At 34.4% G+C, this 15,068-nt stretch overlaps 1 protein-coding gene across 13 annotated transcripts in view; it reads right to left on the minus strand.

The window, feature by feature from the left end:
* The window catches only part of TUT4 (terminal uridylyl transferase 4), a 133,595-nt gene that overhangs the window by 25,503 nt on the left and 93,024 nt on the right, over nt 1-15,068 (minus strand). For 12 of the 13 annotated variants that reach the window (XM_004774455.3, XM_004774454.3, XM_013046839.2 and 9 more), the window contains exons 15-20: nt 10,913-10,999; nt 8,885-8,988; nt 6,175-6,232; nt 5,969-6,072; nt 5,564-5,653; nt 3,690-3,803 (exon numbers count right to left, since the gene is read on the minus strand). In XM_004774455.3, the coding sequence (XP_004774512.1) occupies nt 3,690-3,803; nt 5,564-5,653; nt 5,969-6,072; nt 6,175-6,232; nt 8,885-8,988; nt 10,913-10,999 (557 nt within the window). The remainder of the gene's footprint in view (nt 1-3,689; nt 3,804-5,563; nt 5,654-5,968; nt 6,073-6,174; nt 6,233-8,884; nt 8,989-10,912; nt 11,000-15,068) is intronic. The other variant, XM_045064526.1, reaches the window with a different exon arrangement.

Genomic DNA, 15,068 nt, shown 5'->3' on the forward strand with positions numbered 1-15,068 from the left:
AATTAGGTCAGTTGTTTTCAAATTTCATTTTTCTTTTAAGCTGTAGAATCTTTTCCTAAAATGGAACCTTTCTGGAAACTTAAAGTAGATAAAAGCAAAGGTACTTTAACAGAACTTAAGTGGAGAAAATATACCCAATTTTTTCCTTATCTCACTTCTCACACATACTCTAATGAGCCCCTAGAGCTTACCAGAAAATACTTTCAAACCATCAGATAAGGTGGCCCACATCACCCCTTCCATTTTAGATGGCACAGTGATTTGCAAAATTAACATGTCTGGCCCCTCTAATTTCACCCTCAAGTTTAAGTTCTTTATACAGCCATGCTCTGGAAGCACGTTTACAAAAAGGTGAAGTTTCCAGAAACTTAAGCTAAGAAGTTGTCTTTTTTTTTTTTAAAGAGAGCAAGCGAGCGAGTGAGCATGTGAGCGCCCGCAAAGGAGGAGGGGCAGAAGGACAGAGGCAAAGAGACTCTCAAGCAGACTCCCAATGGAACCCAACTCACTGCTCTATCTCACAACCCTAAGATCATGATCTGAGCCCAAATCAAGAGTTAGACACTTAACTGACCCACCCAGACGCCCCAGCTGCTTTTATATTTATGTGTAACATAAATACAGTTACCACTTATCTACCATAAATTCTGACACTTCATAAAACAAACAAGGGAGAGGGTGCAATTAGATATTGATACCTACAACAAATCTGCCCTGAAAAAAGAAATGAAGGTATTAAAGAACCCAAAGTGTAATATTTTACCATTATAGAATATTTTACCCTTATTGATGCTATTATAAGTATTACATGGGAATAATATAAGCTACATTGTTAGACCTTGATTCTTTTTAATATAATTCTTATTTTGACTAGAATCTATGATCCAAACCCAACTATGCTGGCTGGTAACACAGTGAAGGGGACGCTGTAGACCTTGAAAGGTATTTAAACACTGATTCGCCTATTTTTTTTAATGAGCTCTCATATTTCACTTTCTAACTTTCCACTGTTTCAGCCCTTAGAAGGATTACTGCTAATCCCCTTTCTCTTACATACACACACACACAATTTCTCTTTCCATTTCTATCTCTCCACACCAATCATGCTTTACTCGAGTTTTGAGTTCTACTCAGTCCTCCCTAAAACCTCATGAACAATCATATTTGTACAAGGAGTGGCCCTGAATGTTTTCCATATTTACTTTCATATTTAATTGTAATACTTTAGTATCTGCTGCTATATTTAAACTGCAATACTTAAATTTTTTAGTTGAAAAATACACAAAACAAAAATGATTATGATGGTAAATTTTACAAGTGTTCAGTTCAGTGACATTAAGTACACTCATATTGTTGAGCACCATCATCACCATCCATTCACAGAATTCTTTTCATCTTGCAAAAACGAAACTGAACTATTAAACAATAATTCCCCTTTCCCCGCTCTCCTAGGCCCCAAAAACCACAATTCCACTTTCCATTTCTATGAGTCTGACTACCCTATATAAGTGAAATCATACAATATTTAGTCTTTAGTGACTGGTTTACTTCACTTATCACTTAGCATACTGCTCTCAAGATTCATCCATTCAGTTGTAATTTTTAAGCTAATATAAGCTAAGAAAACATAGAAGTTCATAGTATCAAGTGTGATCACCACTGCTTAATCCTCTTTTAGAATTTTTACATGAAAATTTATTTTTACTTATGATTTTCTAGAATACAGCAAAATCATTCTGCTTATTAGGAAAGCTCCTTTTGACCTAAAGAACTCTGTATTATTAACCATGAAAAATACACTTAGCAGAGTCTTACTTATACCCAGTCACTTCAAGTCTAGGTTCAATTATAAACGGAGTCAAAGATCAACAGCTTCATTAAACATATCCTTACCCTTAAAAGTTGATCGATGTCAATGACCAATACTTAAATGATGCCAGAGCAAGACAATGGGGTCCCATATGACAAGCAAAAAAGGCCAGAAGCAAAAATCCATATATCATCAGTTCATATGTATCACAAAGCCCCCCACAATCAGAGCTCATTATGATGGAAAACATTCCATGGACTGTCTCTCATTTCATCAAGCACTGTTAAGCAGATAATGGAAGAGTTCTTGAAGTTGGCTACCGCAGTCCTGCCTACATTTTTCCAATAATAATATTAATACAGGGCTAATGACAGTAGTAGTAATAATAATGATGATGATAAAGCAAGCATCATTTATGAACACCTACTTTAGCACCTACTATAATTCAAGGGCATTTGATTTCTCTGTTCCTTAGATCACTAGTGAAACAATACTATTATTACATTATTAATGATCAAACTCAAACTAGTGGCAGGCATCTTAGTGAAGGCCACAATGTCAGAATTAGGAATCAGACCACGTAAGCTCTAGCTCTAAAATCATGCCCGCTCTTTGCATTATATAGTACTGCCTGAATGGCTCCTCATTCATGGACAATATAATCACCCACAGAAAAACCACCCTGAAAACAAAATTTGTGTGCTACTTTAGTTAATCATAGTTTTCTGTCAAAGTCATAACAAATCATAGTAAATGGCTGCTACGATATTCCTGTATAATAATGCGTTTAAGACACCCAAATTTAAAGCCTTAACAAGTTAGACTAATACAGAGAATGACCTTGGCCTTGCCAGGCCTCATTAATTCATTTTAAATTTTAAATATCCTACTATATACAACCTTGTTAAAAACCACATCACTCAACACAGATTTAGCAACTTAAAATTTTCTGCCAGGAAAGGATATTTGAAATTTTTGTTTCTTCTCCACTGTTAATTTAAAATGGGAAATAAATGCTGCTATAAGTACATGGCATTCATTAGAACTTTTTAAAACTTACTAAGGCCATCTAACATCCACCGTATGGCTTGCTTATTTTGTGATTTTCTTCTCTGCTGTGACCACTGGTTTGTGTAAAGTCAGAATATATGATGTGTCAAACAATTCTGATGTGTCTCTCTTACCTCAAAATAATCATCTTTCTAAGAACTTAGAACTGGATTCTCCCTAATACTTGCAAATACACTTTGTGCCAAGAATGAGGAGGAACAGATGGGATGATTAAGAACCCCTTTAAACCTATTTTACACAGTATAAATTGGCTACAAAAAGGGAATCCATGAGTCACCAAATTTGAATGAATAGGAGTATAATGTTTCTTCTGATGTACATTCTTATGCTTAATGAAATAAACATGACCTTACAGAGATGAGGAAGAATTTCCTTGGGTTTTCTCTCAACCAAAATTCACAAAGTTAACCAAAGTATACACATGAATATACCAAAGTTCCTTGTCAGGCAGGAGCAGGGAGAATACTATGGAGAGAAGAAACTTTATATTTGCATCTGAAAGACTATAATGCATGAATTCATGGATGGCTATAAAACTTTCATAATCATTTGCAGCATTCTAAGACTATGAAGTACAAACAAGCTATAAAAGATACTTACTTGTTTTGTTTATCTAAAACTTTGGGTAATCTATATTCTCCCATAATGAATTTTTCAAAAAGATTCATTATGTGATTCATTAAGGGAAGAAGAAAACTTAGGATGTCCATGCTAGAAAAATCCTTCATGACCTCATAAACTGATCAAGATCTACTGTGTTTAGATTAATGTTTTCACAAGAAACTCTTTTACAGTTTTCTTAAACACCTACCTCTTGGAGAACTGGGATAACAGGTGGTTTTCTCTGCTGCAGAAAGTACAGCACCATAAGGATATAAGCATATGAAGATAAACTTCCCCTGGAAGCATCTCCAATGTCACATCGCTGAAGAAACAAAACAGTGATTGAAAATATAACTTCAGAATCTTATTTATGCAGAAGTACTGACTACTCTGAGATACTATCTTTTTAACCCATCAAACTATCAAATATCCAAAAGTTAAATAACAAACTATTATGAAGATGGGTAAACAGGCACTCTCATACATTACAGAAGACTATATAAATTAGCATAAAATCTATGAGTAATTTGATAATATCAGAATTACAAAAGTATATCTCACTTAAACTAGCAATTCTGAGAATTTATCCTGCAAACACACCAAACACCAAAAAATATGTGAAATAACTAAACAAGTTTTTTTAAGCATAACCCTGCTTCAACAGCAAAAAGTCAGAAACAACTTAAGACTCCTCAATAAAGTACAGGTTCTAAACAACTGAAGACTATTTATACAACTGAATAGGGTGTAGCCATTAAAAATGAACAAGAAAGGAAAAAAAAAAGAACAAGGAAGCTCTAGTGTACTAACAGGAAGTACTTATTAGTATCTATTATTAGTATCTCACTGATATAATCACTGATACTAATCAGTGAGATACTAATTAGTATCAAGAGATACTCACTTATTAGTATCTCACTGATCATCACTATCTATGATCAGTGAGAAAAGCAAAGTACAAAATACTCTTCTTAGAATATTTGTACCTGTTATAAAAAGGTGATAGGAAATTTTTGTATTTGCTTATACTGGTGTATTTTGGGGAGGATACAAACAAACTTTTAACACCAGCTGAGTCACTGGTTGGCTAGGAGACAGGTGTGAAAGGGGGATCTTCCACCAAAAATCCCTTTAGACCTTTTGAATTCTGAACCACATGAATAAGTTGACTATTCCAAACAAAATTTTTAATTAAAAATAAACCCTAAAAGAATCCTCAGAGGCTTCCCCTAAGACTTTAGCTGATATATAAAAGGGGGAAGAATGATTTCTCTGACATGAAAGACTTAAGTTTCAAAACCACAACACCACTGAAGTACAGAACCATTATGCTAAAGTTATTCTGTGAGGTAAATCTAGAAAACTAGCCATATCAAATATAATTTGAGGATGTGACTAAATGCCACTCTTTTCTAAGATGACCTCTGTTGACAAAGACATGTATAGGAAATATCTAAACAAGTACTGTCTCCCTGTTGTAGAAGAGTGGATTTAGCAAAATGAAAATGCAACCAATCACTTGGCTACTAGGAGCCTTCCGCCAACACATTAAAAAAATTAACTATTTATTGAGCAGCTCCCATAAAGCAGGTACACTAAACTGGGGACACGGGCCTCCATCTTCATTGAGTTTACACACTTAGCTAAAAAAAGAAAACAGAATTCAGTATTATAAGTGTTATAATAGGAGAAAAACAAGAGTTCATTGGGATTTTTTTGTTTTCTTGGACAGAAAAATTTATGAGTAAACCGAAATCTCAGATGTCTTAACCCAGAGATTCTTAAGTAGCATCATATGCCAATTCTCATACCTGGGGCTGAAAATCTTTACTGCATTGAGAAATTTTACTACTGAGAATCTACTAAAGTGTTACACATGGGAATAAAGCACATACAGGAAAAAAAACTAAGACATTACTCTAGTAAGTATAAACTTAAATCATTTACTACTGAGTGCTTCCTTTAAAAAGCTCAGATAAACAAAACTGAGAAGATATTTTTCACAAGTCTGTCACCAGTATATTTCATTTTAACTATCATGAGTACTATAACAAAGGAGATCATTAACTAGTTCATAAATACCTTTGCAAACACTTTCATAGTATATCCCAAGTACTGTACTCTAGGATCAATAGCTGCATAAGTAGCTAGCATTCTTGTGTTATGTTGAGCCTGAAAAAAATTACATAGCTGAAAACATTTCAAATGTATTAAACTTATCTATCAGATAAAAAGACATAATATACTCCAAATATAATATATAACTGTAAAACTTAAAATACCTGTAAATGAGTCAAAAACTAATCTTCAATCTGAAGGAAATTATCAAGATGATTCTTAAAAATATTTTTGTCTTATAATGCTCCTATTTAAAACTTTTAAACATAAATGTATAGTCAGCGATCTGTGAACTTTTTTTTTTAACCTATAAGCTTTTAAAATGACAAGTGTAAACATACCTAGGTCTATACAGAAAGAGAAACTTACCAATGTATTATATAAACTGATATCACCTTCTAAACCACTTCGTCTATGTTCAAATTTTACTATAGGCACTTTGGCAGTAGTTATAGGCAAAATGTTTCTTAAACCTGATTTAAAACAAACAAATACAGAAACTTCATTAGGTTAAATAATTTTCATAAATCTAAAAAATATTTTGTTGCTTTAAAGCTGTAACTTCATATTCATACCTGGATGTCTCTTAAGAATTTTTGCCAAATTTTCAATTATTTCTTTACAGTTTAATTTCTAAAAAACAAAAGAAACAAATAATAAAGTTTGTCTAATTCAATTTGGCCTTATGCAAATTCACTTTAATCAGGCATTTAATACTAGCATTGAAAATCTCCAGGTATAAGCTACTCAAAGTATATGGTTTAGAGACCTGCAGTAAGGCTACCATCTGGAAACGATGGAAATGCAGAATCTCAGGCCCCACCCTAAACTACCGAATTATAATTTACATTTTAACAAGATTCCCAGGTAACTGACATTCACATTAAAGTGTGAGAAGCACAAAGACAGGAGAAAAATGTTTGCAAATACGTGAATACATAACTAGAGATGGATTTGGTGAAGGCAAAACAGTAATAGTGTTTAAGAACATGGGTTCTTTAAAAAAAAAAACAAAAAAGAACATGGGTTCTGAATTTAAACAAACCTGGATTCAGTCTTCAACTAATTATTATTAATTAGCTGTGCGACTTTGACCAGATCCTTAACCCCTTGGAGCCTCATATTACTAGTCTATAAAATCAAATAATTATAAATTCCTGCCCTATCAAGTAGTTGGAAGGATTACATGAAACATGTATGTAAAGCATTCAGCAGCATGCTTGACACAAAATAAGCACTTCAAATCTGTGAGCTATTTATTTGTCATCATGTTGATGAGGAAAAGTAATCCAATTACCAGCACCTACTTCTTCAAGAAAATTCTTACCTCTGTAAATTTAAATATATAGATTTCTTAAAAAATCAGAGACAGCAGAGTTGATATGGTAACAATAACCACAATACAAGGAGTAGGAAAGATAATGGCATTATAAATTAACTGGATTAAACTGAAGAGTATATACATCAGTGCCCACACTTACTACTAAAATCACATTTGCATATCCCAAACATGCTCTTTTTGGTACTGGAGAGCAGTAATCATTGCAGCTTAACCGTGCAGCTTAACCTGAAGATTTCAAGGGAATCTACAATTGCTAATTAAAATAATAAAATTTATTATGCAAGGATACAACTTATGCTAAATTACAAGTTTCAACTATGTCTCATCTGGAAGAGAATGTATTCTTTTTCATTGCTTCAACTTTTCAGTGTGAATGGCAAAGATGATATATAACAGACAAACCCTTAGTGATCAGAAATCTGATTATTACATTTTTATATAGAAGGTATCTAAACCCTAACCTCCATCCCTGGGTAAAATAATTTCCTATTCCTTCAATTCTTGCTCTTCAAAATGGAGAGGGGCGCCTCTTTCCAGTAGATGGCACTGAGTAGAAGTTAGTTAAGAAGAACTAAAATACTTATATTTCCTTTTTTTTTTTTTTTTGATAAAACGTTAATACCAGAAATAATTTCTTAGGGCCAGAAATAAGGATCTACAGACATCAGTACTCTGCCATCTTTACTCTGGTTCTAACAATTTAAAAGCCACCTTTTGAAAAAATTTTCAGAAACACATAGGTACACTACTCTGCTGAATTCTTTTATGGTATAATAGAGGCTATACTGACACCACTACAGATGCCAGAAGCTTGGCCACACCCCAATCTTGCAAGCAGTCCCTGATTTTGAGACATAAATTCCAACAGATATGTTGGTAAAGGAAGGAGCAACTATAGGGATCCCCTCCTTTCTAGTTGCTGTTAGGAAGGCCTGGGATAGTTCCCTATGCAATTAGTCCCTTTCTTTACTGGAGCTCGGACAATCTTGTTTCCACTGTTGATGGTACATGAAAAAAGAAAGCATAAGTACCCACTCTCACTGCTGAAGACTGCTCTGGGGGAAGGTCTGCTCCTGGCATCTCACAGTGAAACTCCAAAAGTAGAGGTTAGATTCTACTGTACTATTAGTACTATATTTCAGCTACATTATGGGTTAAATAAATTACAGAGAAGCAGTGAGATACAATGGAAAGAGCATGAACTGTGGAGTCAGACAGACCTGGGTACGAATCCCGGCTCCAACATTTACTAGCTGTGTGAACTTGGGCAAGTCAGTTTATTTCTCAAAGCCTCAGTTTCCTCATCTGTAAAATGGGGGAAATTATCTACCTCGAAGGTGGTTTTAAGAATGAAATGAGGCCTCAGTAAATGTTAGTTCCCCTCCCCACCCAAAATGAGTTTCTAAAAGCTATCCTAGAACACAACATTGGTTAACATTGCTTTACAGAAAAAAATGTGTTCTAAGTGCCCCCAAATTACAATTAACTTGCACAACACAACCCATTTATAAATTAGATGTCCACTTTTATTTTCTAGTGATACAAAGATATCACCTAATGGAAGAGATATGAAAAGACAGAGGAAATGAGATCTGTAGCACCAGCTGCACATTGGTTCCAATGAAAAAAACTACAACTCTATGGTGTATTAATTTTTTCCAAAAATTCAATACAAAGCACTTTTAACTTTCAGTGACATGTTTTTTGTGATATAAAATTACTAAATTTTAAGTAAATTTATTTACTTAGACATCTGAATGTCTTCTAAAATGAAAATGCTAAATGCTTTTACATTTCAAATACTATTATTGCTAATATATTTATACAAAGAATGACACCATACTTTTATCAATACTACATACATAATTTTCAAATACACTCGCATAAAATACATTCTGCAAGAAAATAAACTTCTACATCTCTTTCCAAACACTAACTCTTACCTCTGCATTTTCATGGCCTTCCAGGGTCATACAGATATCCAGATCACTATCACGAAATCCAAATCCATTTTTAGAAGAGCCAAATAAGCACAATCTTGCCTTTTCTAAGTAAAGAAAAACAAAAGTAAAAAGTTTTACAATTAGCAGGAAAGAGGAGTCTTGTATTACCCACTAACGGACTAACACAAGATGATCTTATCTACTTTTATGGCTTAAATACCTTCCATTGCCAGATATACTGAGAAATTCCCAAAATATTCAACTAAAGCCCAGACCTCTTGCCTAAGTTCCCACAACCCTGGTTTCCAACTGCTTTTTCCACTTTTCTACAAACATCATAAAATTAACAAGTCAAAACTAAGCCTTAAGCTTTTTACCTCAAATTTACTATTGCTCTTATAATCCCCATTCTCAGCAAATAGTATCTTTATCTACTCAACTGTTCACGGCACCCCCCTCTCAGCTTCTACATCCAAACGGTCACCAAGTCCATTAATTTCTTTCAACTTAACTATCTCATAAATCCATCTACTTTTCTTCATTCTCCACATCACTACTAAGAGTGAAGTTCAGTATTTGGAGATTTATCTTTTGGAAATGAACGAGTTTTTTTCAGGCACAATTCCAATAGTTTTACAAATATCACCTTAATACATAGACTTAATTCTCCCAAAGTGAATGATTAATCCATTTGATATAAATTATGATAGGGTTATCTTTTCATATTTAGTGTCATTCAATAACAGGTAGCACTTCAAGCAAGCTGTCACTTAACTGGATTGGATTTCTCTCGCTATTAATTCTTTAGATTATATACTTAGGTAAGAAATTCTGCATTTTCGAAACCTAATTCTCCAATTCAGTTCTGATGTCCAACTTGAAATTTCAAAAGGCAACTGAGAGACATAAAAGAAGCTATGTTCATCAGCAAATAAAAATGTGCATGAGTTTAATATAACAGACTTAGATTTGGTCAGTACTTTACATACTAACAAATATAATGAAATATGGAATTCTATAGGATATAACAGATTATCTTTTATAAGTACTAATTCATTCTGATGTATAAATCAACTCTTTATCCTTTTCTAAAATATTTGGCCACATAACCCTTGATTCTTCACCTCTGTACCCCAAGTCTACTCCTTCTATTTTGCTATCTCAATTAAATACTATCGCCCAACTACTGAGGTAACAATCTTGAAATGATCCTTGACTCCTTTTTTTCTCCCATATTTACCATGTAAAACATCAGCAAATCCTACTGACTCTACATTCGAAATATGTTCTATTTCTAACCACTTCTAATCGACTCTTCCAGAACACTATATGTCTCATCCGAACTTATGCACAGCCTCCTAAATTGTTCCCCTTGCTTCTATTCTTAAGGACCTATACTTCATTCCCTCAGATCATATCACTTAAGTGTTAAAACCTTCCAGAAGCTTCTTATTAGATACTCAAAATTTAAAACCCTTCTACCAATACCTCTAAGGGCTAATGATTCAATCTCCAGGCTACCTCTCAGACCTCATCTTTCTGTTACAATCTACCTCACACATTCCACTGCAGCCACATTGATGTCCTGTGTGGACTTCAAACATGACAAACATAATTCAATCTTGGGGTATCTGTACTTGCTGTTCTTACTCTCTGGAATGTTCTCTCCTTGGATATTCATATAACTTGCTCCCTCACATTATTCATGGCTCTCTTCAAATGTCACTTTATCAGAAAGAACTACCGTAACAGTATAGAAAACTTCCCCATCACTATCCTTTTAACTCCTACATTTTAATAGCATTTATTATTTCCTGATACTATATTATATACCTATTTGTTAGCTAACTATCTGTCTACCCTTCTTAATATAAGCTTTCCAAAAGCAGTTTTCACCTTTTGTATTGGTACTGTATTCCCAGCGCCTAGAATAGTACCTAAAACATAACATTCAATGAACACTTTAAATAGAACTCAGACTAGGTGGCTATAATAATAAAAGCAATCAATTTTTAACATATGACATACCATCATATTCTTTTTGAATAAACTTTTCCAAGCCAATTAAAATTTGCTCCCTGTTGTGTTGTTCAGAAAAGGGTGGTGATAACTCATCTAAGTTAAAAAAAAGAAAAAGGAAAAAGGAAAAAGAAAAGTAAGGAAAATGGAATCTGAAAAGGTCTTCAATTTTTTACCCTCAACTCTTTACTTAAAATTTCATTATTTATTAACTTCTCTGACTTTAAAATCATAAATGTTACTGGGGAAGGAAGGGGCAGGGGACAGCAGAAAAATAATTTTTATAGGTTTATGTATATTTCACACATATTCATTTTCCCTATGAAATACCTACAAAATATATTTACCTCTATAAATTCTTTAATATTGTTTTCTTCAGAAGTTCTGCTCTCTTCCCATATGCTTGTGTTTCCTCCCTTTAAGTCTATACTCAATATTGTTATGTAAAGCACCTGACCCATTCAAGCCCCAGTTTCCTCAAACTGTACAGTGTCACAAACTGTACCCAAATGAGACAACAAACTTAACCGATAAATGTTGTATGTGTTCTGAATGCTCCACATGTCAAGATTCAAGATTCATATCTTCCATCCACAGCCTTCAAATGACTTAAGTGAATTTTCTTATTCCCTAAAGCACTTGCCAGTTTATAGTAGCCATTCAATTTTCTAGTTATTTCCTTTATATTCATATTATTTTTCCAAATAAGACAACATAGTCTCAAGAATAGTCTTTTTTTTTTTTAATCTCTTCCTCCAGACTCACCCCCAAGAGTTAATACAGTAAGGGGAACAAAGCAGTAATTTACTGTAACAAATTAAACTAATATTCAGCTTTTGAAAAACAAATGTAGCATCTGGGATTGCAAGTTGAATACAGGTATACTTCATACCTCATTTTGCTGCACTTCACTTTCTTGCCCCAGATACTGTGTTTTTTTCACAAATGGAATTTTTGTGGCAACCCTGCACTGAGCAAGTTTGATAAGCACCTTTTCTCCAACCAGCATTTGCTTACCTTATGTCTGTGTCACATTCCAGTAATTCTCATATTTCAAACTTTTCACTATTACTGTACTTGTTATGGTGATCTGTAATCAGTGACCTTTATGTTACTACTATAACTATTCTGGAGTGTCACAAACTGTACCCAAATGAGACAACAAACTTAACCGATAAATGTTGTATGTGTTCTGAATGCTCCACTAATTGGCCATTCTCCCCATCTCTCTCCCTCTCCTCAGACCTCTCTATTCTGAGACACAACAATATCAAAATTAGGCCAATTAATAACCTTACAATGGCCCCTATACTATTCAAGTGGGAAAAAAATATATCATGTCTCTCACTTTACATCCAAAGCTAGAAATAATTAAGCTTAGGGAGGAAAGCATATCAAAAGTCAAGATAGGCTGAAAGCTAGGCCTCTTTCACCAAACAGCCAAGTTGTGAAAGCAAAAGGAAAGTTCTTAAAGGAAATTAAAAACGTTACTCTAGTGAACACCAGCAAGAGGGACACCTGGGTGGCTCAGTCAAACATCTACCTTAGCTTCAGGTCACGATCTCAAGGTCCTTGGATCAAGCCCCGCACTGAGATCCCTTCTCGGGGGAGCCTGCTTCTCCCTCTCCCTCTGCAACTTCCCCTGCTTGTGCTTTCTCTCTCTCTCTCTCTCTCTCTCTCTCTCTCAAATAAATAAATAACTTTAAGGAAAAAAAATGAACATGAAACAGCCTTACTGCTCATATGGAGAAAGTGTGAGTGGTCTAAATAGAAGATCAAACTAGCCACAATACTCGCTTAAGCCAAAGTCTAATTCAGAGCAAGGCCCTAACTTTCTTCAATTCTATGAAGGCTGAGAGAGGTGAGGAAGCTACAGAAGAAAAAGTTTGCAGCTAGCAGAAATGGGCTCATAAGGTTTAAGAAAAAAAGCCACTTGCATATCATAAAAGTCCAATGTGAAGCAGCAAGTGACAGAATAGATCTAGTTGAGATATTAATGAAGGTGGCCACGCTAAACAACAGATCTTCAATGTAGACAAAACACCCTTACACTGGAAGATACCATCTAGGACTTCCATAGCTAGACAGGAAGAATCAACGCCTGTCTTCAAAGCTTCAAATGGCAAGCTGACACCCTCTTGTTAAGGGTTAATGTACCTGGAATCTTTAAGCCAAAGCCAATGCTCATTTACCAAACTGAAAATCCTAGAACCACTAAGAATTATACTTAATCTACTATGCCTGTGTTTTATAAATGAACAAAGTCAGGATGACAGCACAACTGTCTGCAACATGGTTTACTGAATATTTCAAGCCCAATGCTGAGACCTATTGCAGAAAAAAAGATTCAACATTACTGTTCATTGACATTGCACCTGGGCACTCAAGAGCTCTGGCGGAGATCTACATTAAGATTAGGGTTGTTTTCATGCCTGCTAACCCAACATCTATTTATTCCACAGTTCATGCATCAAGGAGTCATTTCAACTTTCATGTCCTATTAAGAAATCCATTTGTGAGATTATAGCTATCTCTTATGTATCTGTGTAAAGTAAACAGAAAATCTTTTGGAAGAGGAGTCACCATTCTAGATACCATTAAGAATATCTATGATTCATGGGAAGAAGTCAAAATAGTAACATGAACAGGGGGAGTTTAGAAGTTGATTCCAACCCTCATGGATGACTGTGAGGGGTTCGAGACTTCAGAAGAGGAAGTAGCTGCAGATGTGGCAGAGCCGGAGAATTAGAATAAGAAATGGAGCCTGTAGACGTGACTGAATTATTGCAATCTCATGAGACGAATTGAATGGATGAGGAGCTGTTTTTAATGGATAAGCAAAGAAAGTGGTTTCTTGAGATAGACTCTATTCCTGAAGATACCATGAAGACTGTTGAAATGACAACAAAGGATTTAGAATATTACATCAACTTAGTTGATAAAGTTGATAAACATAGTTGCTAAAACTGACTCCAATTTTGAAAGAACTTCTGTGAACAAAATAGCTACCTAACAGCATCACATGCTACAGAAACCATTCATGACAGAAGAATCAATGTGGCAAACTTGTTATCTTATTTAAAGAAACTGCCACAGCCACCCTGGTCAGTCAACAGTCACCAATACTGAGGCAAGACCCTCTAGAAGCAAAAAGATTACAATTCACTCAAAGCTCAGATGATAGTTAACATTTTTTAGCAATAAGGTATTTTTTAATTAAAGTAATTGTTTTTCTTTAGACATAATGCTATTACACACACACACTTACCAGATGTCAGTATAATGTAAACATAACTTTTATGTGCACTAGGAAACAAGTTCATTTGACTCACTTTATTGCAACACTCATTTTATTGCAGTGGTCTGGAACCTAACCCACAGTATCTCCGAGGTACACCTATAGCTGAATTACAGGTGTATATTTTTTTTATTTAAGTGGTGAAAGTATTCTGTATGATACTATAATGGTAATAAATAACACAACGCACTTGTCAAAATTCACAAAACTGTGCACCACAAAGTCAACTTTACAGTATGCAAATTTAAAAAATCATCTAGGAGGTTGGGGAATCTCAGGATAGAATGCAGGCTATACCAAAATAATCTACATGTGTAAGACAACTTCACTCAAGGGAGTGAGGGAAAAGGTACTAGCCTAAATAACTTTTTGAAAATGAGTGGAGATTGTAAGACTAAGGGCAAAAGGAATACACACTAAGTACTGTACTCTGATAAAGTTATTTCCCATACGGGTATTAGATAACAGTTCTGATAATGTTATACAACTGTATTTAAGTGGAACAATTAAATAAAAAAGCAGATGATGACAGCCACATTTCTCATTGTAGGGAATGGGAAATTTAAAGCAGAAGAGTCTTGAATGAGCTATATGGTAATGTATTCAAGTTGGAGCCATCAGCACAAAATCATGTTTAACTTAATGTAAGATGGTCACATAACAGAAATTTTTATAGATACGAACATATACTAAGTATATACATATAATTTTCTCACTCACAGAGAGCCTAAAAGCAACAACACCCAATAACAGCAAGCACCCTCGCTTCTGGATCCTGGTTTCTAATTCCATTCTCTAATAAAAGGAACCAGGGCTCTTTGGATATATATCTAATTCTAGGACTGGGGAGGAAAATATACATGATGA

This window comes from Mustela putorius, unplaced genomic scaffold, assembly GCF_011764305.1.
Source record: "Mustela putorius furo isolate JIRA1106 unplaced genomic scaffold, ASM1176430v1.1 tig00003853_pilon_pilon_pilon, whole genome shotgun sequence".
Taxonomy (NCBI): Eukaryota; Metazoa; Chordata; class Mammalia; order Carnivora; family Mustelidae; genus Mustela; species Mustela putorius.